Source organism: Festucalex cinctus, chromosome 2, assembly GCF_051991245.1.
Source record: "Festucalex cinctus isolate MCC-2025b chromosome 2, RoL_Fcin_1.0, whole genome shotgun sequence".
NCBI classification, from domain to species: domain Eukaryota; kingdom Metazoa; phylum Chordata; class Actinopteri; order Syngnathiformes; family Syngnathidae; genus Festucalex; species Festucalex cinctus.
The window spans coordinates 8,552,270-8,578,046 of NC_135412.1; the positions used below are offsets into that span (position 1 = coordinate 8,552,270).

Sequence of the window (25,777 nt, forward strand, 5' to 3'; positions counted from 1 at the left end):
CTACTTTAAGTAACATGGGAGGAAATTTGGCTCTCTTTAGAGTCGGACCAAATAGACTCAGTTTTAGAGTAGGCTAATATTTACACTTGGAAGAAAGTAAAATATAGAATTGGAAAATAAAACAAAAAGTCACTCAAGGGTTGAGGAACAAACTCACGACTTTCAGCTTCAGAGACTGCCATATTACCACCTGAGCTATGCCCCTCCTAATTTTTCCTTATCTCCAAGAGACCAAAAGCATCGTTTTTGGTCTTAGACTCTAAGACCAAACTCTGACATAATGATATTTTATGTGTCAGAAGCACTAGTTGTATCGGTCCTTGGTAATGGTATCAGTGACTCCATAAGAGTTGCGTACTCATAATGGTATCGGTCTGGAAAAAAAGTGATGTGGTACATCCCTACCGAATACAGTCTGTGGCTTAGCAACATATTAGCAATATGCTAATAAATAGCTTATAGCAGCCCTCCTGTCCACTCACATCGTATATACTGTACATTGTATATTATTTCATAATAATACCGCACAGTCAATTCTGTAGGTTAAATTTGGCTCTATTTAGAGTGGGACCAAATGGACGCAGTTTTAGAGTAAAATTTACACTTGGAAGAGAGTAAAATAAAGAACTGAAAAAATAAAAGTCACTCAAGGGTTTAGGAATGAACTCATGACCTTCAGCTTGGGAGATTGCCACACTACCACCTGAGCTATGCCACTCCTACTGTTTAGTCTATCTCAAGAGACCAAAGATCGGTTTTGGTCTCTTGGAGTTAGAAGATTCCAGCTGACACGATCGATATTCTAAACACTGAAGTTGTGGGTTTGTTCCCCAACTCTTGAGTGATTTTTTTTTTTTACCGCACCACCACCCAGAGCCCATGTACAATACCGCCATGGTGGCACTGATGTGCTGTTGTTTTCAATGTGCATATAAGTCCATTTGACAAACTAAATATATTACCTGGCGGGCATGACGACAAGAAATATAATTGGAAGGAAATCAAAAACTTTATTTTGGGTCCCTTGGATGTATTTTTAGTTCAGTCGAAATCAAAATTGATGTCTGTCAATGCAAAATAAATGCTTTTCACAATAAAATCAATACCTTTATCCTGTTTTGAATGGATATTATTACTTTCAATGAAGTGCTGATTGCAACCCTTTTTACAGTGCAAATAGACTCAGGTTAGAGCAGTGTTTCTCAATTCCGATCCTCAGGCCCCCCGAGCCAGCCTGTTTTCCGTGTTTCCTAATTGCAACCCAGGTGAGGATCGTTATCAGGCTTCTCCAGAGCTGGCTGATAGGCTGTCATTGGAATCAGCTGCATTGGGAATTGGGAGACATGGAAAACAGGCTGGCTAGGAAAACCTGAGGACGGGAATTGAGAAACACTGGGTTAGAGTAACATTTACTGTGTTTATAATCTTTTTCTATTTCTATACATATTCAAAAATTGCATCTTAATGTGACTCTGTGGTCGTAAATGGCCACAAGAGGGCGGCCAACACTTGGTTACAGCCCCCACAAGTTACCGATACAATAAAATGTGGCTGGTATTAGCACCGATATGACACCTGGTATCAATAGCTTTCTCTTCCATCCATATATTTCTAATGTCATATGTACCTGTGGCTAGAAAACAACGTGTGGCGAGTCCCTGTTTCTGGAATGCACAGATGTAGTCTCTCAATGAGGCGATTGATAGCCACTCTCTCCTCATTGTCACCCATTTTTTCTTCTTTTTCAACACGTTTTTGTGGTTCAATTGAAAAAAAAAAAATAATACAGTACAGTATACTGTCGGCGTGTGCTCAAAAAATCGATACGGCAATATATCGTTGCGGGCCTCATTACAATACACGTATCGATACACAGGTGTCAGAATCGATATTGCTCATTTACTTTAAATAGGCAGTTAACGTTTGTCTTTGCAGCTTGCATTGTACCTAAAAAATAAAAACCAGCAACGTCTTTGAAGTTAATTGTCTTCAATTAATGCAAAAATAGCTCACCAGTGATTGGACTGTGTCTTGCTAAGATAAATGAAAGCAGAGGAAGAATATCAACATTTATTTACTTATAAACCTAACATGGCACGTGTCTTAATGTACCAATTTTCAGATATTTTGTTTAAAAACGAAATAGAATGTGCTACATGAAAAAATACTGTTTTTATTTCCCCAAATATTTCAAATAAGCATATTTTAGAGCTGTAATTTTAATACTTTGGTATTTTTGCTCATATCGTCTCATGCCTATTGATAAATGTTCCCGGTGTGTCTGTGAAAGCTGCTGCTTGCTCTGCACACATTTTAGACCAGGCATGCCGCTAGGTGGTAAACCAGAAGAGCTACTAACAAAAATATTTTTGTCAGTCAGCATAACAAACATATCCTTTAGGTATACATATGACTGTTACTATAAAATTCAAGAAAATTAATGAAATATATCGGGATACGTATCGCCTTGACGATCAAGTATTGGGATACATATGTATCGCGATACGTATCGTATCGTGACCCCTGTATCGTGATACGTATCGTATCGTGAGGTTGGCGGCAATACCCAGTCCTAGCGCCCTAGGAGATTCTGCAAAAAAATAGTGGTGCCTTGACAATCAGGGTTATTATAGTTTTGGAATTTTTCATTTGAGTTAGTTTTGATTTCTTTCTGTTTTTTAAATTTAGTTAGTTTTTAGGGTGGTTCTGTTAGTTTTTATTAGTTTTAGTTATTTAAAAATTGCCTAGTTTTAATTTTGTTTTAGTTAGTTTTAGTTGTTTTTGTTGTTGTTTTTTTTTAAGGGATACTTGACTCATTAAACAATGTTCAGCAGTAACATATATATATATAACGTATGTGTAGCCTCAAAGCCTGAATACAAGATTGTACTGACAAGCATGCCAATAGATTCTGCAGTGTTCGGCAAAAAGTCCCCAACTGTATTCGACTGTAATCCACAAATTATTACATCAGTCATGTTAAATACCTGAATATACATAAATACATAAAACATGGATTTAATTTCAATTTAAAAGGTGAATTATTATAATGGCCTGTCATCATTTCCGCCGAGGAGATATTTTCCATCCGTATGAACCAGTTTGGACACCCCCAGCATGGAGACACTTAGTACGGACCTGCTGGCAGCCTTCAGCTTCAGTCCCAAAGGCGCGTCATTACAGCTTCTCTCCTTTGCCGCTGCCACACGGTTTTTTATTTTTATTTTTTATTTTGTCGGGTTTTTTTGGGGGTTGTTTTTTTTGCACGACTCTAACAACGAACTGATCGCCTCGCCATCGTTTTGTGGCTTGTATACGCGCGTTTGCCATCACCGATTCCGATGCGTTTGCGGTCGCCGACTGCCTCTCTCCACCTCCAGTAACCCATGTCCGCGTGCATCCCGCCTCCTCCCCGCGCCCCCGCTCACGCTCCGCGGTGCCCGCCGCCGTCACCATGTCCACTCCGCCCGTAGACCCGCTCTCGGCTGTGGAAAGCGGCCCCCAGTCGCACTATTTCCAGGTAAGGCTTGAACGCGACGACGAGAGAATGGCTCGTTGTGGCTACGGTTGAAAATGAAGGCGTCGAATATTTTTGGCGTTTGGCTACTTTCTTTCTTCTTCTTCTTTTTATATATTTTTTACGGAAACTGCAGTTGATACTCGGTCGACCAAAAAAAAAAAAAAGCATAATTTAAAGGGACTATCATAATGATGGCCATCATTTCACACAATTTTATAATATTGGTGCAGTTGCTGCTGCTGGTGTTGCCTGTCGTTTACAACAACGTCTTTTTGCGACAATGTGAAAGATGCAAGCAATCGCGTTAATCTGCTTCACCTGTAGCCTCCATCTGCTGCTGGGCCTGTGGCATTTAAGCTAACTGATTTATTTGTTCTTGTTTATTGTTATTAACCAAGCAACTAAGTGCCGTGTCAGCCCACATACATCCTGCTGCAGTCTTAATTTGTGATTTGAGGAAAGCTGCAGTTCAAGAAAACATGCAGCAGCTCTTTTCCACTCAGCTGCTCATAAAGAGGCTACATGGTTCAAGATGATATCTGGGTTTTGTGTTTAAATCAGATATTGCCACTGGAAAAACAAACAAACAAACAAACACTGACTGTCAACATGAATTAGCATATATTAATGGTGAGATTTTGATGGCTTAAAATTGTGCAAATTATGTGATCAAAATGTTTGAATCATTCAATCTCAAAATATCTAAACCAGTGCAATGTGAGTTCTTTTTAACCAAATATACAGCTCATAAAAGTGCAATGTCAACCTGTGTTCCAAAAAAAGCTACGACAGCAGCATGTTTACCACTTTATCACATCACCTTTGCTTTTAATAGCACTCAATAAACATTTGGGAACTGAGGACACAAATTGTCTATAGGTTAAATTCTTTTAACATTCTTGCTTGATGTGCAATCTCCAGTTTCTCAACAGTTTAGGGTTAATTTTGTCATGTTTTTCGGTTCATAATGTGTCACATATGTTCAATGGGAGGCAGATCTGGACTGCTGGCAGGCCAGTCTGTTACTGGTACGCTTTTACTACAAAAGCCATGTCGCTGTGGCGTGCAGAATGTGGTTTGGCATTGTCGTGTTGAAATAAGCAGGGGCTGTCACTATCCAATATTTTTAGAATTGATTCATGAATATATTGATTATTCAATCAATTCATCGACTAATCTGATTGATTTGAATTTTGCATTAAAATGTATGACAAAAGCATTATTTTCCCCCGATTACTGGTTATTAACAAGTGATTGGCGTTTACACTTCGTATTTGTATAGCGATTTAAAAAAAAAGAAGTTGGGATTGATGTTTAGACTATGTTACCAATTCGGTTATTGTTTTCCAAACTAAAAATAGATGTTTGCAAATGTCTTATTTGATTAAACACAGAACATATTAGTCTTCTTTCATTAAAGACTACAAAAATCAGTGAATAATTACTGGTGATATGTTGAAATCAGAGTATTTAGACAATTTTTAATAAAAAAAAAAACACTCCAAGCGATTATTTGATTATTAAAATAATGTAGTTGTCAATTAATTTGATAATCAATTACTTGTCATTTAATTTTAACAACTCTATTATGGACTGTAGCTGATGAAATCCCCAAATTTCTTGGAAGTATGTTAGGGGCGATCAATTGTAGAACAAATAAATAAATAAAAAATCATGATTATTTTGGTAATAATTGACATCACGATTATTCACGATTACATTTACAATTGTACAATTTATTTTTTTCTTTGGTACAAAACAAGAAAATGTGTCAACATTTCAAAAATTCAAATGATTTGGAAGACTATAATTATGTAAGTTCCTTTTAGACCAAACAAGATTAATTAATTAAAGGGATACTTTACTTATTTAGCCATTTTTGGTAGTCAAACATTAATATTTTGCCTATAACAAATTAGATTTTTCATGATTTTAAATGTGATTTTAATCAGATTTATTTTGATATTAGCAGTGTGAACGTGTGTCACACAGAAGTGACGTCATCTAGCAGCAGCCAACAGAAAAGCACATTCAGATGACATCACTTCTATGGTGTTTTTTTAAATATTGCACACAAGTAATACACCCCCCCCCCCAAAAAAAAAAAAAAAATACATAAAAAACTAATACTGAAACTAACTAAAACTAAACTAGAGCAAAGCATTTATTAAATAACTAAAACTAATAAATACTAACAGAGCCACCCAGAAAACGAATTAAAACTAACTAAATTTAAAAAACAAAACTCAAAACAAAATTTAAACTCACTAAAATGAAAAATTCCATAACTATAATAACCCTCGCTGCATAATTTGCAATGCCAATTTGAGCAATTCTAGTAAAGTGACACTTGAGCTGCATGAAGATGGAGAATACAAGAAAACAACTCTTTCTGAATTCAAGGTGAAGAGCGCCAGATTTGATGAAAATGCTAATATTCTTCTTCATTTTATTCACCTGTAAAACCAGTAAAACCCGTGTCCAGAATTTGGGGGGAAAAAACAGAATTTTATTTTCCATTTCAATAAAGAACGCGAATGCGCATAGGAAAATGGCAGGGCTCAGTACCTCCAACAAGGTTAAGAACTATTGCTTTAGTGTTAACATCACATCACATGGCTGCTCCAGTAGCTGACCCACGATCGCCATTGCAATAACAGAAATAATTTATTATATAAGGGGTATGCGGCACAATACTTTTGATCGTAACTTGCAAAATATAACATCTGATATCGGCAGAGGAGTATTGTAATATTCATCTGATATTTGCCCACAGCTGCCCAGGAAGTTGCCAAAACGCAAGAGCCGCTTCAAACGTTCGGATGGCAGCACGTCCTCAGACACGACATCGAGTTTCATCAAACGGCAGGTAAGAAAACCTTTCCATTCGCTTCTTCTTGACATTTATTCAACCAAGTAAAAAAAAACAAAAAAACTTTGTTACTACTTTGTTGTCTGGCACGAGGAAAAATTTCGATGAAGAATGCAAATCGTTTTATGGAGGCCATTTTCTGCCATCTAAATATCTGATTCAGGTTCTAAAGAGGTCAGAGGAGGCTGAGCTCTCAAAATTAATCAATTAATCGACAAGAAATCGATTATCAAATTAATCGACAACTATTTTAATAATCGAGTAATCATTTGGAGCCACTTTTTTAAAATTTTGAATCAATCTGTGATTGGCTGGCGACCAGTTCAGGGTGCACCCCGCCTACTGCCCAAAGCTGACTGGGATAGGCTCCAGCACCCCCCTTGTGAGGAATAAGCGGTACAGAAAATGGATGGATGATTATTAATACTAATTTTGAGTTGTTTAAATTGACATATTTTCATCTTTTTATTTTAAAATGACTAATTTAATCGATCTTGTTTGGTCCAAAAGGAGCTTGCATAAATATGGTCATAATTTTATTTGTTTTAATATTTTTTTAAATGTTTAAACATTTTTTTTTTTGTACCAAAAAAAGAATCTTTTGAATAAGCATGATTTCAGTTACCGGTATTACCAAAATAATTGTGATTATTATTTTTCCCATAATCGATCAGCCCTAACGTATACTTCGGAGAAATTTTGGGATTTCATCATCTACAGTCCATAATAGAGCTGTCAAAATTAATCGATTAATCGACAAGTCATTGAGTCTCAAATTAATCAACTATTTTAATATATATTTTATATCCAATCATTGTTTGGAGACATTTTTTTTTTCATTTCGAATTGTCCAAATCCTCTGATTTCAGCATATCAACAGTTATGGTTCACTAATTCCAGTAGTGTTTATGAAAGAAGACCGATTATCTTCTATGATTAATCAAAATAAGATATTTGCAAACATCTGTTTTACTTTGCAAAACAATGAATGGACCGTAACATCGCCATCATCAATCCCCTTTTTTTTAATAGCTATAGAAATAATGGTTAATAAACAGTAATCAGGGGGAAATGCTTTTGTAATACACTTTAATGCAAATTTAAAATTAATCCGATTAATCGATTGAATCGATTCTAAAAAATGTTGATAGTGACAATACGAGAGACTGTCCTTTCCATGTTTTTGCCTGTTCTAAAAGATTAAAATAATCATTTTGTGGTGTTATTTTTGTCATAATCAGTTCACGTTTAGCATACTGGCATTGTTGGTCATTGACGTCTCCTTCGTTGTAGTTTTTCCTTTGATCAGAAGAGGGCAACAACTTTCTTGAATATGGTTAATGTTCGATAAAAAATCTCTGCAGAGGCTCACATTGTAATTAACGTGTTTTTTTGGGGGTCAAACACACGTAAGAGAGCCCAATTAAGATTTGTTGGAGTGCTCATGCTGTTGTGTCGCATGTCTGCAAATTTGACGGTATCCTGTCGCGGCCGTTCGTTATTTTTCGCTGGTTTTGTTGTGTCCCCGGTATCGTTTATCGAGATATGGTGGGGGGAATTTACTGAGCTAATGTTAACAAAAGACTGCAAGTCATGATGTTGTTGCTATTTTCTTTGTTGCTGTAACATGTGAACGTGAAGAAGTGGGGCAGCTGCAAGAAAAAGGGGAGGGGGGAAAAAAAAAGGCTGAGCAGACACCTTCTTCAGGAGGGAACATTAGTTATCCTGATCGTGTCTTAATGACAACCTCCAGGTGCCCTGAAAATATTGCAATGGCGTGAAATATTCACGACGTTGCCCTTAAAGTCCTCGGGCGACCTGATGCGTGGGCTCCTCGCTCACTCCAGCCCCTCTCAGCCATGACCTCGTCTCTCCACACAGGAGGCGGCACCCATCGGTGATCTGACAAAATGCGTTGAATGCGGAGGGAGGCCATTTCCCCCAACAGAGCAGATAGTTTCTCGTCTGTGGTGTGGTGTGGTGGGGTGGGGTGGGGTGGGGGCCTCCATGGAGGAGCTGTGGCGTATGACTCATTTCTGCAGCAGAAGTAGGACCGAATGTTGCCCGGCCTTCAATTTCTCAAAGTTGTTGGAACAAGAGTTGCAAAAGGCTCGTTGGGATTGGGTGAGGTCGCTGGCGTCTGCCTCCGATCGTGTTTCGGTGCAGTCGGTCCACATGCAGCATGCACTGGATGGAGTCGACGTAGACGGTGTTCCCAAGTTTATCGCGGGTGTTACGTTCCAAAAACTGCCCACGATAATGGAAATCCGCGTTAATTAAAAAAAAAAAATAAAATAAAAAATACGTTAATTATATATATATATTTTCATTTATTATATATGTTTTTTTGTTTTGGTATGATTTTTACTTTATTATAAAATAAATGCTTTTTCATTCTATACATGTTCATTTTCCATTTACATTCATTTTTACATTCAACAAAGTATGTTTTTGTTTTTTTTATAGTATTTTTTTTTTTAGTATTATTTATTATCCATTCATCCATTTTTCTGAACTGCTTGCTCCTCACAAGGGTCGCAGGGGGTGCTGGAGCCTATCCCAGCCGGCTTCGGGCAGTAGGCGGGATACACTGTGAACTGGTCGCCAGCCAATCGCAGTCATTTATTATGGGTTTTTTTTTCTTTTCCCATTTTGGTCTGATTTTTACTTTATTATAAATGCTTTTTCATTCATCATTTGTGTGTTTTTTTTCATTTACAGTTATTTTTTCCCTTTAAAATTATGTTTTTTCCATTTTACTTATTATATAGCACAATATATATATATATATATATATATATATATATATATATATTTCCATATGTTTTTTCATATTGGTATGATTTTTAGCTTATTATGAATGCTTTTTCATTCATAGTTTGTTTTCTTTCATTTTTTTCCATTAAAAGTATGTTTTTTAAAATTTACTTATATATACATCACCATATATACTTTTTCATTTATTATGTTTTTTTTTTCATTTTAGTATGATTTTTAGTTTATTATGAATGCTTTTTCATTTATTTCATTTATCATTTGTTTTTTTTCATTTAGTTATTTTTTTCCATTTAAATTATTTTTTGTTTTTGTTTCGTTTTTGTTTTTGTTTTATTTTTTTACTTATTTTTTTTCATTTGTTATACGTTTTTTCGTTTTGCTATGATTTTTAGTTTATTATGAATGCATTTTCATTCATCATATATGTTCTTTTTTGCATTTACAGTCATTTCTTTTCCATTAAAAGTATGTTTTTTTAAATTTACTTATTATACAGCACAGTACAGTATTATACAGACACCATTATGCGCAAAGACCAAAAAAGTAAACAAACCAAAAATCACACTGTAAAAAAAAAAACCAAAAAACGCTGTAAAATATCTGCGAAACAGCGAGGCCGTGAAAGACAACTCAGCGATAACCGAGGGAACACTGTAAATGACACAGCAAAATGACTTCCGACATCGTGCTATGTCATCGCACCCGTCACCCGAGCATTTGCATGATCTTCTTTACCTTTAATGACACTTTTCTTCCCTTCAGTTCTCTCTCTCTCCACCTGCTTTGCTTTCTTCCCATTTCATCCCCTTGTTTCTCCTCCACACCACCTTCCTCCTCCTCCTCCTCCTCCTCAGATTGATCAATTGACACATCATGACTTTGATATTGATGCAACCGCGCTGTGATTTATGGCATTGTGTACCAGAAAGCTGTACACATGTCATTTTTTGACATTGAATTACGACTGTGCAGTTATTTATTTATTTTTTTCCGTAGCGATTTGGTGACTGGATTCTCAAATCTCTCTCGCTTGCATTTTTTGCTGTTGGGAGATGAGGGGAACTGTTTCAGACTCCTGAATAATATATTCTGTTTTTGGACGTAATCTTTTCGCAGCAGTTGAATCCATCTGGTATTCACGAGCATGCAGTCTTGGCACGTTATTTCACTTTATTTGACCGGAACAATCCTGTGAATGTTTTTGTATTTTTCGTTATATTGTGTTCATGATAATTGCCTAGTTTTGACGGAAGTGGTGAATGCTTTCATGTTCTGCTATATTGCTCCTTGAGTCAGACATACATTAACAGCGTCGACTCTGCAATAATTCATCTGTAAGAACTTGGGCTTTGGGACCGGATTGTTGCGGTTCAAGTTCCCAAAAGAAACTTTGACTAGTTATTTACGAAGATCCTGTTGAGGTGCCCTAGAGCAAGGGTGTCAAACTTGCGGTCCCGGGGCCAGAACCGGCCTGTGAGTGGGTCCAATTTGGCCCATGTGAGGACAGAGCACAAACCACAGCTGTTCACTAAAGTTAACTGTTGTTGCTAATTTCGTCCACAAGAGGGCGCAGTGACACACGCATTCGGGTTCGCTAGCATCACGTTTACAGCGGCCGACTTGAATGATGTAAGCGCGCTTGTTTCACAAAGCAGAGATCTGTAAATGTTCCGGACTTTGCGTGCACATGTTAATGTGATATGCGCAGGACGTCCATACTATATGCAAGTCCGTGGATGAACGGCGCTCTCCGGAACAGCTTTTTGGGGATAAATACATGCATTGTCGAGCGTACCGGAACGCTGATAGTACGTTCTTTGCACATTGAGAAGTACCTGAACGCCCAAGTGAGATTTTTTCGACGTGCTGCAGCTCCGTAACGGTGCGTTCCGGCCCACTTAAAACAGTGGTAGTGGTTGTAGTGATGAACGGGGCTGATTCTAGGGTCAGAGGTTGAGGGGTGCTGAGCTCCTGGCCAGGCAAGATACAGTTCACCATTTTGTAGCACTTTGGCAGGACTTAGAGCTAGCTTCTCCTATTATAGTTCAAAGAGAGGACAGTGGTTCTGTTTCTGATCACATGAAACGTTTCCGAGTTAAAAAAAATAAATAAAAAATGTTAGCGAACTCCTACCTCACAATATAAACAGTGAGCCACAATTAAATTCAGCTACAATGACGACTGGTAATGACAATAGAGTGTCGGTATGGTACTGAGTGGTAGAAGGTCATAAATGCTGCACAAATCCTGGTTTAAGACGGGTAATTGCCACTTAAACCACAACTGTACTGTCTGTATATCACTGGAAGACAGTATATTCATCTGTGCCAATAAGGCGCTCAGAGCCCAGTCGACAGAGATTGGGTGTTTTTTTTTTTTTGTTTTTTTTTGTTTTGGTCATATTATATAAAGATTGAACAAAGTAACTTTTAAAAATGACATACAAAAACTATATAAATAAATAAATAAACTCTTACCTTTTCGGGGTGCATGAGTATTGAGTAACCCCAAAAATGGGCTAGAAACTCCCATGGTGATGAATATTTGCATCAAAACTTGTTGCTAGTCAAACAATAATAGACATCCCATTAACACACAATTTCTTTATAGCATTCCATTATTTCCCCACGAGATAACCACGCTTGTAAATCGTTGATGACCATTCTTAGGGCTTGCGAACATTCTTCTGTCAGTATTTGTGTATATATAAGGGTTGATTTTATCCATCCACCTTTCTCCTTTTATTCATCCAGTGCCGCCTGGCCTGGCGCTGGTGCAGTGTTGCTTTGCAGAGCATATGAGAGCAAGAAATCAGACCTTGTTACCTAACATACAGGCAAACACACAAGGAGGAAGAGGTGATCGCTAGCTGGTTCTCGTCAGTGTGACAGGAAATACTTGGTGAAACGAGGTGATGGGCAGAGCATGTCGAATATGCGGTTGTCCTTATTTGACTTATTTGGGTCTCTTTTTTTGTTGGTGGGGGGAGTCACTCAGTCTATTGTTGTGGTTGTTTACAGTATGGAGCATGATGGAAGGCCGGGACGTCGACATGGCTCTCTGGAGTTTTTGGTCTTGTAGTGAAAAGCAAGAAGATGAAGAACACCATTTCACTTTTATTTTATCATTATTTACTTTTTTGTGAATACTGAACCCATTTGCAGCACAAAATAATAAAGTTTGCCTTTGTTTGATCTGTTGTTTCCCGCACAATGCGACAGAAGCCAAACTAGGATGTGTCCTTAAACCACTAGGTTTGAAAAATGATCGTGGGCGTGTATTTTGCTAATGAGGAGGTAGATGTCTTCGGAGGAATAAACAGGGCAAATAAAGGATGTATATGTGCTGCACTGTGGGGGATGATGGGATGGAATGGGGCCAAGCAGGCGAGAAGAGGAAGCAGTTTCCTCCTTTGTGCTATATTTGGTCTTCCAGAGGATGGCGGGTGTGGGAGAGCAGCACATTGTGTTGTACATACACACAAGCTCGCTCATGAGCGTGTTGGGGTGAACAGACACCTGCAAAAGAACACGGCAGCACCGAATACAGCACACGCTCGATCTGGTGTCGCCATGCAAATGAGGAAATGACTGCATAACGATTCTCGCATTCCCTCGCACCAGGGGTCGGCTGATTCCTATACCAGTAGACCGTCGGATTCCGACCTGTCAGCAGAGGAGGACCGCGAGGCGTATCGGCGTGAAGCCGAGCACCAGGCACAACTTCAGCTCGACAGAGCTAAGGTACGATCGCCGCTAATTTCATACCTGGAAACAGAATCGTTCCCGGAAATTTGGAATCCTTACGAATTCAGATTTTTGCTCGTGTGCAGTAGATTTGTAGTTTGTTTCTGGTAAATTTATAACATTAGCGATGCATGTATCCCGCATAGGAAAAGGGTTCAAACAGTATATTAAAATAAGAATCCAGAACATGAACAAAAACTTTTTTATGACTCTTGTATAAATAAGTATTTTACCAGACATACCACAATTAATTTATTAAAACACACATTATTATTATTATTATTATTATTATTATTATTATTATTTTGTATAATTTACCATTATCTACAATTCTATTATCATCTCCAATTTAGGACATACGTCTCTCGTGGAAAGTGTTTTTTTTGTTTTTGTTTTTGTTTTTTTTGTTTGTTTTTTTGCACCACATAATATTTTCAACTTAAATCAATGTTATCAGGAAAACAATTAGCTATCTAAACAAAACAAGCTAGCTAGCCACACAAGTAAAATTATAATGAAAAAATATATATTTGGTGGACAAAATTATTATTTTTTTTTCAGTTCATGATGTCCAAATATGACTACTTTTTTATGACTCTTGTATAATTGACGAATAAGTATTTCACCAGACCTACCACTGTTAATTTATGAAAACAAAAACAAAAAATATTTCTTATTTTTTTATATAATTTACCATTATTTACAATTTTACTATTATCTACAATTTCAATCAGTGTTATAAGGCAAACAATTAGCCATCTAAACAAAACAAGCGAGCTAGCCACACAAGTAAAATTATAATAAAAAAAAAAATTGGTGGACAAAATTAATAATTTTTTATTTATTTTTTTTCAAGTCATATCACATGATGTCCAAATACGACTACTTTTTTAGGACTCTTGTATAATTGACAGAGAAGTATTTTAAAAGATGTAGTACGGGTTAATTTATTAAAACAAACAAAAATATTTATTTATTTTATTTTTTTATTTCTGAATAATTTACCATTATCTACAATTTTACTATTATCTCTAATTTAGGACATACATCTACCATGGAAAGTGTTTTTTTTTGCACCACATAATATTTTCAACTTAAATCAATGTTATAAGGCAAACAATTAGCCATGTAAACAAAACAAGCTAGCTAGCCACTCAAGCAAAATTATAATAAAAAATATATATTTTTGGCGGACAAAATTATTATTATTTTTTCAGGTCATATCACATGATGTCTAAATATAACTACTACATACCAACTGCTAAAGGGGTAACTTTTCTACATAGTTGCGAGACAGTACAAATCTGATAGCTGCTCTCATGCGTCCTTGGTTGTCTTGTGGATGAATCAAATTGAAGTGGTCGCACTACATGATAGTTTGTAAACTGGGTGTCATCGGACAATCCGTGAATGACCCTAAAAACATAATGGCAACCCCCCCAAAAAAAAGTGCGTTTCATGCGCAGCATTCCTAAAAAAAAGGTAAACTATGCTCCCCATTTTATTTATTTTTTATTTTTTGAAAAAGATTTCTTGTGAAATAAATATTTTTTAGAGGGCCAAGATGCCAACACACTCAGTCCATGTTGTCATTTTTTTTTTTTATCAGTCCAAACCTGTAGCGTTTGCAGTAAAGACAAATGTGAGTTACTGCGGAGCTCTGGATGAGGACTGTCCGGTCCAAGGAGCTGCAGTCAACTTTGATGCCAAAGACTTCCTGCACATCAAAGAAGTCAGTGATTGATTGATATTCCATCCTGCACGCTGTGCTTTTAAACAGCACGCCTTTGTGTGATGCTGAAGCACTTGTCAATTGAACAGAAGTACAGTAATGACTGGTGGATCGGCCGTCTCGTCAAAGAGGGAGCTGACATCGCATTCATCCCCAGCCCGCTGCGACTGGAGGCAATGAGACTCAAGCAAGAGCAGAAACAGAGGTACTTTTTGTACTTTTTGTTTTTTTGCCAGTGGGCAGTAATTGGTTCTGGGATGACAAAGTACAAGGATGGGCATAAATCGAGCAATAATTAAACCAAACAGAATGGAACCTAAACACCGTGTATGATAAACAAAGTTACTGAGTACAAATGCAGTGATAGCATTAGTGGTATCGTTTTACAAATATTTTTGTCTAAGTCTGTGGTGTTTATGTAATGCAGGAAATCAGGGGGTAACTCGTCCAGTTTAGGAGACATGGTGACTGGGAACTGGAGGACAACACCACCATCTGCAGGTGAATGTAAGTATTACACAAGCAGCCTGTTTGTCAGACCGCTGCCGGTGATTTACTAAATCAACTTAATCGCCTTTTTGTTTTCGAAAGCTAAACAGAGGCAAAAACAGGTAGGTTTGCTTATTAATCTCCTTTTTGATCATTTCTGTGGTTGTCTTTTGCCCAATTCCATCTGCACATCTTTTCCCGTTACCCTCCTGTGGTTATCGTCATCTCTTTCAACCTTTGCCTTGCCTTGTGTGTGGCAGGAACATGTCCCTCCATACGATGTGGTGCCGTCCATGAGGCCGGTGGTCCTCGTGGGACCGTCACTCAAGGGTTACGAGGTAAGCACACCGTATTTACTTGACTCATTGAGCCATTTTCAGCAGCAAAGTGTTAATATTTTTGTCCAGAATGAATGTGATCACATCATTATTTTTCATGAACAATTTATACCTTTAACTCATTCACTCCCAGCCATTTTCACAGAAGCAATCCCGTTCGCTCCCGGCTGTTTTACTGGATTGTGACTGATTTTGCAAGGCCCACAGAATATTGTGTTCTATTGCTATAAAAGCATGGAACCAATCAAAAGAAAGATTAAAGTCTCTTCTTTCATCAGGAAAAAAAAGTATGTTTCTGTTTCCGTTTTGCAGCAATTAGCATTAGAAGAGAGCTAAGTTTCATCAGTTTTCACAAATCTATTTAAAATTCAAAGTAATTGAGCTTTTTTTTCTAGATGGCCCTGGTTGATCTCCTTTGCTCTGCTGCCACCTGCTGGCCGTTTGTGTAATAACTACCATTTCTGCAACCGTTCCTTGCAGTTGAGAGGCTGCATCAAAGCCTTCTGTATGCTCTAGCATAAAAACAAACAAACAATAAAAACGTATAAATACGTCTTTGGGACACTTAGAACATTTAAAAAAAAACGTATTTATACGTTATTGGGAGTAAATGAGTTACAAACAAATGTTCACACTTGCTGTCGACTAAAGATGACATCACCTGTGCTGAGGAAGCAGGTACTAATGACCAATGATGGTTCAGTTTGCTGACCAAACCCAGAAAACAGGTGAGCCATGATTGGTCGTTACCTACTTCCTCAGCACAGGTGATGTCATCGTCAGTCAACAGCAAGTGGAAAATCCCTTTAACGTCTGGCTAATAATTTTGCACTAAACTGTTTACTGTCAAAGAGAGTACTTAAATGTGAGTTTCTTCTCTCTTTCTCGCAGGTTACGGATATGATGCAGAAAGCCCTTTTTGACTTCCTGAAACACAGATTTGAAGGGAGGTTAGTTGAGAAGGGATCATTTGCTGTATATCAATGGTGCCCAAATATTGCATTGACTGTATGTTTTTGCCATTTTAATTGAAACTGCAGAATCTCAATTACCCGCGTCACTGCCGACTTGTCCCTAGCTAAAAGATCCGTCCTCAATAAAAGACCCATAATGGAGAGGTCCAACACTCGCTCCAGTTTAGGTAAAAGTCTCATTAAAAGCGGGGAACTTTTTGATGGACAAATGTTCAAGGACTGAACATGGAAAATGTTTTTTTTTTTTTTTTTTTTTTTTTTTTTTAGCGGAGGTTCAGAGCGAGATCGAGAGGATATTTGAACTCGCCAAAACGTTGCAGCTGGTGGTTCTGGATGCAGACACCATCAACCACCCCGCACAACTCGCCAAAACCTCCCTCGCACCCATCGTTGTCTACGTCAAAGTTTCCTCGCCAAAGGTACCGTCCCCGTTAACTGCTTTTTCTAACGCCTTGTCGACAAATTCTGCTCTTTTGGCCGCTCTCAGGTGCTCCAGAGGCTGATCAAGTCCAGGGGGAAGTCTCAGAGCAAGCACCTGAATGTGCAGATGATGGCTGCAGACAAACTCTCTCAGTGTCCCCCTGTGAGTCAACTCACTGTCGTTTCCTGAGCTCCAACTGTCGTAACAGGGTGGTAAAATATTTACCATTCATATGACATACAATCTCGGTTCGACTGGTATGTGGTATAGAAAATGAATGGATTATATACAGCACATTAGTTATTCATATTTCACAACAACATATTTAGCTGGAGTGTTTTAGAATGCATCCATCATAGATGTTTGAATGACAAACAGATGGTAAATCACAGTTTATAGCTATTACATATCTTAGCGTGTGTAATTATCACAAAAATACCGAAATGTCGTTCCCACCAGAAATACTTTGCATGTATTCTTATTAGCTGTCAAAATGAGTAGTGGCAATGCCAAATGCACGGGGCAGAGTAGAGCGAGCAGGAATTAAATAATTATTCCATTGACTCAAGAGAATAGCGGGAATTACACACCGAGATGACAGGGAAATCAATTCTCTAAAAAGGAAAGAGCAGAAACAGGGGCATGAAATGCACTAATTACAACAAAAATCGACCCTACAGAACACAAGGGCGGATCAAAAGTTGATTGGGGACACTAGAGGGCTAAAACAAATTAATTAATGACAAGGTATGTAACACAGAAACTGGGACAATATGCGCATGAAGCCAACCTACACCACAACTGCACTTATCAGATAATTTGAGCATAGTTGAGGACAATGAAAAATGTAGATTGGTAAAGTAATCAATTACATTTTTAATTGGTTGTTAATAATTCAATTGATTAACTTAGATTTTTTTTTTTAATTAACCAGCAACTAAGGCAACATTGAGTCCAAAACTACATTGCAACCAGCAGAAGCACTGTTGATTCATCCATTTTTTTTTGTACCATTTATTCGTTTGTATTGTAAGATGTTTACTTTATATGGAAATCACCTTACTTATTGTTTATTATCTAAAAATCATCTAAAATTGCAAACAACCCAAACTATCCGACCATCGTCTGTATGCTTAGACTCACGGCTTTGCTGGAACCTATCCCAGCTGACTTTGGACAAGAGGTGGAGGTTATCAGCCAATCACAGGGCACATACAAACAAACAACCATTAACACTCACATTTCACACCTACACAGTCAATTCTAGAGCAGGGGTCTCAAACATAAAGCCCGCGGGCTGGATCAGGCCCGCAAAGGGGTTTAATCCGGCCCACGAGATGATTTTGTAAAGTTAAAAAAAAAAAAAAAAAAAAAGTACTGTCAGACTATTTAATCACCCGGCCACACTCAAAATATATACAATTTGTAATTTCACAAGCAGTCCTCAGATGAGCAATGCAACTTGTAAGGAGAATTGTCCTGGATGTCATTATTTTACACACAACTTAAAGTTACGGTTTGTTTAATTATTATTATTATTATTATTATTATTATTATTATTATATTTTTAATTCATATTATATTATTAGATATGTTTTTAATTAATATTAATACTTTTCATTAATTGCACCCCGCAATGCATTCTGGGATCAATATATATGCAAAACACGTCCAGAACTCAGTGTTGCCGCGTTCCATTTGCATTTGTATTATTTTTTGGAACAATATGATTACAGCTGAGCTCTGTAATTTAGGGCAGGCACACAAATAGCGAAAATCTGCATATAATTGACGGCAATCGTTTTTAAGTTATGTGCCGTTATTTTACCCATGCGGCCCACTTGGTAATATATTTTATATTATATTTAACATGAGTTTGACACCCCTGCTGTAGAGCAAATTTGACTCTATTTAGATTGGGACCAAACAGACTTTAATGGATGGATGGATGGATGGACGGACAGACGGACGGATGGCCACCAAAGTGTCTGTCACTTCAATGGAAATCATGTGCTGCCTATTCCAAGTTGCACTTTTGCCCGTAGGATTTGTTTGATGTCATTTTGGATGAAAACCAGCTGGAGGATGCCTGTGAGCATTTGGCTGAATACCTGGAGATATACTGGCGGGCCACTCATCTCCCAGGCACCACCCCCCTAAATCCTCTTTTAGAGCAGAGTCTGATGACCCCGCCGTCCGCCATGTCCAGCCTCCAGGTGAGCTGCTCTTCACTGATCTCGACTGTCCCGCTTCCAGACTTGTGTGTTATGTTGTCGCCGTTTTCAACGTCTTCCAGTTCTCACTCTTGTGTTTTTGATATAATTGTCTTCGCTTGTGTGTCCTCTCGCTCATCCATGCTTAACATTTTCTGAAATACAGGAATTAATTGAATGATGGCTTTCCCAGCTGGGGTGAGTAGCGGGGTATATACATCGCACACACACACACACACATGCCTATTAACACCTGAGCCACACACGGGGGTGACAGTGTTTTATTCGTGCGCCGCATCCTTCCTCCTCTCCTTGAGTTGACGTTCTCAAGTGAATCAACACTTAGAATTCAGCGCAATGAATGACACATGGAGCCGAAAATGACTAAACTTGCGTGTCATTTGGCAGACTCTCCTCATTACTCCTTCTTGTCTGTTGATCCGTTTCCACGCATGCCACGCAAATGTGCCAGCCCTCGCAGTGGCACATGACGCTATCGGGAATGTCTGTACTTCCTGTTACACGATTATAGTAATAAGACCACAATACAGTGTGTACATTACACTAACACTTATGCCATCTACACAGTACATTTGTAGCGTAATTTTTTTTATATACTCTAAAAAGAGTCCATTTGGTCCCACTTTAACAGAGTAAAATGTATCCTTGGAAGAGAGTAAAATATTCAGAGTAAATTCATCCATCCATCCATCTTCTGCCGCTTATCCGAGGTCGGGTCGCGGGGGCAGCAGCTTTAGGGGGGAAACGCAGACTTCCCTCACCCCAGCCACTTCAACCAGCTCCACCGGCAGGATCCCAAGGCGTTCCCAGGCCAGAGTAAATTTTACTCAAATATTTTTATGATGTATAAGAGAATTTGCCTATCCCATGAAAAAAAAAAACTGAAAGACTTTTCACTCAGGAATTCTTAGCTAATTTTGCAAGGAGAGATTTTGACTGACTAAATGTAGCTAGTTTATTTAAAAAAAAAAAAAAAAAAAAGTCACTTAAGGGTCAGTGGAACAAACCTACAATGTCAAGTTGCGAGACAGGCAATCTATTCAGCCATGCTGCTCCTACTGTGTGTTAGTGTATCACATGTGTCAGCTTGAGTCTTCGTAACTTCAAGACCAAAAACATTGTTTTTGATCTCCTTTTGGACATTAGCAAACAGTAGGAATGGCATAGCTCAGGTGGTAGAGTGGCAGTCTCCCAAGCGGAAGGTCATGAGTTCATTCCTCATCCTTTTATTTATTTATTTTTTTAAACAAACTAGTAAAATGTACTAGAGAAAAAAAAAATCCTTCCAAAATTTACTACAAATATCTGAGGGGAAAAAAAACTTGACTAGGTTTTTATCATGCTATTGGCCAATTCTGTCATACAGATTAAAAACTAATTTTGAGTAAAATTTGCTCGGAATACTTTATTCTCTTCCAAGTGTAAATTTGACTCTGTTTAGAGTGAGACCAAATAGACTGTTTCGAGTAAAATGTACTCTACAAATTTTACTGTGTAGCTTCCCCATTCTCGCCATCTCCACCGTTACGTTGTAACAATGTGTGCACACAGACAAAACTTTGCAAACACTTTGATGAAAAGGATTCACTGTACTCGAACAAAACTTATCATTTATCACTTTTAATGGACAGATATGATTTATTTTTCATAATTTAAACCAGTTCCCAGGTCTCATCTTGTCTGTGACATTCAAACTACACAAGGATAGCTAGCTAGCAACGTAGCTAGCGAGCTAGCTAGCTAGCTTGGTAGGTAGGTATAGACCCTTCCAGTGTGACGTCACGTTGAAGTGCGCCCCTAGCGGTGGTGGTCAGGGAGTCGATGCGAGTGAATTAGAAAACAATCAGTGTGAGCTAGAAAATAGGTCAAACAGTTGATAAATCAGCGACCAATTCTATGGTGAACTTGTGCGCGGCCAACAGATGCGCTAATGGCTCAAAGAGAGATGAGATCGTTCTTTCGGCTGCCGGCAGCGATTATAAACCAGACGGAAGACAGTGAGGAGTGAAAGACGAGCACGATGGCTAGCCTGCTTTGCACCCACAAAAAAGTACGAGGATATGCTCAGATCATTTTATAGCAGGTAGTTTTTCTCTTTTTCATATACAGTGGGTCATAACATTAACCTCTGATTGTAATTTCGAGGCAGACGTAATGAATGAGCCATATTATCTTTAGTGAAACAATCATACTTTTTTTCTTTTTTTTGCACAAGTATTCAAGTCATTTTGAACACAAAGTTAACTATTTAACACGGTTATTACAATAACACTTTAACTCGGGCTTGATTTCTGCTGAGGAATGTGTAGTGAACGACATTCGGTCTGTTTGTTAGCAGCTAGCAAGCTAAGATAGCTCGAAGACTTCGATATACAGGAAGATGACACAAACGATTTAATGAATGACAATTTACACCATGAAAGTAGTGATCAAAACAACATACCATAGGCTCCCATTTCCACTTTGCCCCCCAACAAACTAAATTTTTTTTTATAGCTAGCGGCTACAAACGACTGGTTTCAATGATTCGCAGTAATGTAGTGTCCTACTCTGGACGGTTTTTGTGACACATATTTCCCACCTTTGAGCGAAAACGCTCGCCGAAAATCAAGCATTAATTAATTAATTTGTTTTGAGATGTTTCCCATCTGGGAGTCGCTGCGGACGTACAGCAAGACGAGTTTATCCGGACACAAACTATTTCATGAATAACGTTTTACACCAGTAACCCGTGTCAACCAAAAGATAAATAGAACATACCTTTGCTGCTATGAGACGAAACGAAGAGATGAATCGTTCACCGAAAACAATGCTCCCTCCGTGTCTTTCTATGGATTGTTTGACCACCAAGAGGGTAAGCGGCCGCTAAGCATTCTGGGTAAAGTGACGTCAGCTGGAAGGGTCTATACAGACAAGACAGACTGACAGACAATTTAATCAGACCCAGCCCGTACTATGAGCGCTCATACAGATTCCATTCTATTTTTAATCATGGAGGCAGCATTCACCAAGTTTCAAAATTAGTGTAGCGGTGTAGCACATTAACAATACCAAAGACAAATACCCCCTCTGAACACAGGTCACAGTTTGTTCTGTACAGTTTTGTCAACCACAAATTAATAGTTTAATTATGTTGTTTGCAGTCAATCATTTACCTAAATAAGAGACAACCCCACTGTATGCAGTTTAAAAAACAACAACAAAAAAGCTGCACATATAACTGTTTTTATTTGTCTCCTTATGCCCTCACTTCAGGCATCACACGTGGTATAGTAAGTCCTTCTTCACTTGGTGTTTGCATTCTTTTGTCACCCTTCTTTGTTTGCATCCACCAAAACTTTGACGTGCCAACAGCTGTCCCCAACAGGAAGTGTGACTGTGAAGCCGCTCGGCGTCGAGTTGCGCCACGCGAGTCACCCTCCTTTTGCTCCTCCAGAACAAGAACCAGCCGCAGCCTGGTGAGGCCGTGGAAATGGAGGCTGAGGAGCAGGAAGAGGAAGAGGAGGGGGAGGAGGAAGAAGAGGCGGGCGAGGAGGCCGTCTCCCCCTTGGAGCAGGACAGTCTCATGCCGTCGGACGAGGCCAGCGACTCCCTGTCTCACGGCCAGAGGGGGAGCCCGTGCCGACGGGGCGGAGACGAGGACGAGGAAGAGGAGGAGGACGAGTACGCCTCCCCTTGCCACGGCCGCGCGTGCCGGGGCATGTACCCGGCCCACCGGGGGCACGCCGGCGGCCACAACGCCAACAGCCACGAGTCGCAGGACAGGCTGCTCCAAAGTGACGCCCGGCAGGGTCACAACCAGAGGAACAACCGCCAGCGCAGCCGCCCGTGGCCTCGAGACACCTACTGAGGAAACCACAAGACCAGGTCTATTTTTAGAGCATCTCCACCGAGGGGACATTTTGACAACTCCGGGCAGATTGTCAACAGGGCTACGCTGCAATGGAATGTCTTCAGGCGAACTTGCGCTGCTTTGCCTGTTGTAGGATGTCTCAATATACGTACAGTATACTGGCCTTAAAGTGAAACATGTTTAGGTATCTTTACTGTTGCATGTGTGACTAGAGTAACATCATTTTGAGACTATTGATGCCAGGACAGGAGCTGAATGATCTTTATGGCTAAATCCATGTAGGAATGTTTACTGTTGAATCCGCAGATGGGAGATACGAATGCATTTTTGGATCATGTAAATATGAACGGGCACCTAGTTTAGTTGTTTCTTGATTTGGTCGCTTGATTCGGATACACGCTGCCACCTACGTTTTGTTGTTTTTGAACTTAATGGCGAATGGCACATCGGGAGTGTGAAGCTGCAGTACATGCCTGTGTCATATCTCTTTCTCTCTCACTCTCTCTCTCTCTCTCTCTCTGCTATTGCACAATCACTCGCTAACACCTCGAAAAATATGGGACCCCAAAAGTGTCAAAATTAAAGAAATTAAAAGGCCTTTTTGAAATAACTATCCTTTTGATAAATAACAGACAATTATGGAATTAAATTGTCAAATGAGGCGTTAGTATTATTATGAAAAGTGTTCATACTGTTCTTTAATATGTAACACGTTTTATTTTGATTAAATATTTCATAATGATTATTTTAACGTCATACTTAAAAAAAAAGACATTTAATTTATTTTTCAAGGTTTTATAAGACAAGAAAACTTCAGTCATTCGGCTGTAAAACGCCATTATGTAAAAGACCATTGTGGAAAAGGACTTTATGAAATAAAATCTGACTTTGTTAAAAAAAACAGTTTTATCTTAAAAAAAAAAAAAAAAAAAAAAACTTTAAAAATAAATTAAATGTGATTAATTTTAGAATGTTATGACGTTGTTAAAATAATCATTATGAAATATTTAATCCAAAGAATATTTTGTTACATATTAAAGAAAGAAACACCTCATTTTAATATTTAATGGCCATATTACATAATTGTCTGTTATTTATCGACAGGATAGTTATTTCATAATGACCTTTTTATTTATTGAATTTTGACACTTTTGGGCTTCCATAGAAAAAGCTGACGGGCACAGAGAGAATGTAAACCTTTTTTTTTTTTGTTTTGTTTTTTTTAAAGGAATGTTGGTGCCCTAATTGCTTGTTTACATTGACCCGTCCCCACACATGAAGCACCCACTGCTCAGTGGCGGCTTCCCAGAATGTACGTTTGCATGCCTCAGGGTGAACTCGCCCTATCGTCCGATTGTAGCACATTCTTTGATTGTAGCATCCCCGGATTCCGACATTCTCTCCCTAAATCATGGCGCCCACTTTGTGTACTGCAGTTTTACCATACCACGGCCGACCCTCAGGTGTCCCTCGGCTCCATGTGACAAGCGTGCGGCTGAAGGACTCGCAGCTGTAGCACCTGCCCGTGACATGACATTTGACGTCATCGTGTTCTTACGCCATCAGCCTGCAAGCATCTCACAGGGTCCATACCAGCTGACTTAAGGAATTAATTGGTTACTGCTTCTATGTCGCACGTGTATCTAGTGTTGTATGTATATTTTGAAGAGAGAAAAAAAACAGCATGATTGAGAAAAAAAAAAAAAGACAAAAAACTATGCAAGTGCTGCATGAATTCTGATTCTTTTTACCGTTAAGTATTTTAGTAATGCATCGTTTCTGGTTCTGCCCGTTGTCTTGCAGTGATAGTCGTCTTTGGGGCGGTTTCCTTCTCCACTTAGAACTAACAGCACTCTTATTCACTCCCTCAAGTTCAAGTTGAGCTGGGCACTCATCGCACTTTGAAAGTCCGTCACTGAAAATGCTCTCCAAATCAGATTGATGAATGATGTCCTGCATGTCTTACTTCTACAATTAGCTATTTTCATTCTATTTTGCCAGAGTGGACCAATGATTAAACAACTGATGAATCAGTTGCAGTTTATTTCCAATTTATGAAGCACAATTTTTACAAGGTTATCATTTAATTTCCTATATCTTATTCTGTATGCAATACTAAGCCTAATGTTGAAAAATGAAACGCCTTACACCATCTGGACTTCCTTTTTAGTGTGAGTAGGGGGGGGGGGAGAGAAAAAAAAATTGCACTACTGTACTTCTTTTTGGGGATGGTTGCTTTGTAATGCAATAACTGCACTAAATCTAACCGTGTATCCACCACACTACCACAGCGTGCTAGCGTGACACAACACGCCTCTTCCCGCTCCTGATCAAAAGGTGTACAATGACACATTTCCTGCCTGATGCTGTAAAGAATGCTTTCTATTTGAAAAATAGATTTACAATGCTAAGAAAATGACGTCTTCAACAAAATAAACACATTTTATGTACTTCAATTGTTTGTGTCCATTTTGTGTTTACTATTCGAACTCTGCTCATACTCATACAAGATTTGCATTATAAAATGAACATTACAGCCATTGCTTTCCGAAGGCATAAAAAGCAGGATTACAGAGGATGACTTTCATTTTTTTTTTAACAAAATCTAGGTTGTACTGAAATACATCAGAACCTGTGATGGAGGGGGGGATGTTATTGTTTATTAGAAGTGTTTAAAAAAAAATCGATTCTGCAATATAACGGGATATTACAGCGTGCAATGCTTGTATTGATTCAATATGCGGCCGAATGGTAATTTAAACATCAATACACAAAACGTCTTACTTAGGGTTAGGCTTCACACTTTAAGCATAGAAGAAT

The 25,777-nt window shown here is 38.5% G+C and overlaps 1 protein-coding gene across 1 annotated transcript; it reads left to right on the forward strand.

The window, feature by feature from the left end:
* Positions 1 to 3,112: 3,112 nt before the first annotated feature.
* LOC144013590 (voltage-dependent L-type calcium channel subunit beta-3-like) lies at positions 3,113 to 25,407 on the forward strand. The gene is made up of 15 exons (XM_077512655.1): positions 3,113 to 3,520; positions 6,297 to 6,389; positions 12,794 to 12,913; positions 14,526 to 14,648; positions 14,738 to 14,853; positions 15,076 to 15,155; positions 15,240 to 15,259; positions 15,398 to 15,475; positions 16,367 to 16,425; positions 16,516 to 16,616; positions 16,717 to 16,868; positions 16,937 to 17,032; positions 18,916 to 19,086; positions 22,541 to 22,971; positions 24,394 to 25,407. Exons 1-14 carry the CDS (start codon positions 3,455 to 3,457, stop codon positions 22,952 to 22,954), a joined length of 1,689 nt encoding a protein of 562 aa, XP_077368781.1. The 5' UTR covers positions 3,113 to 3,454; the 3' UTR covers positions 22,955 to 22,971; positions 24,394 to 25,407.
* The last annotated feature ends 370 nt before the right edge of the window (positions 25,408 to 25,777 follow it).

What these genes read in the sequence shown, in the direction of transcription:
- LOC144013590 (XM_077512655.1), top strand. Translation starts at nt 3,455, where the DNA reads ATGTCCACTCCGCCCGTAGACCCGCTCTCGGCTGTGGAAAGCGGCCCC. An exon ending in CAACACTCGCTCCAGTTTAG is followed by an intron (nt 16,617 to 16,716) that starts GTAAAAGTCTCA and finishes TTTTTTTTTTAG; the next exon opens with CGGAGGTTCAGAGCGAGATC. An exon ending in AACTCTCTCAGTGTCCCCCT is followed by an intron (nt 17,033 to 18,915) that starts GTGAGTCAACTC and finishes TTTTGCCCGTAG; the next exon opens with GATTTGTTTGATGTCATTTT.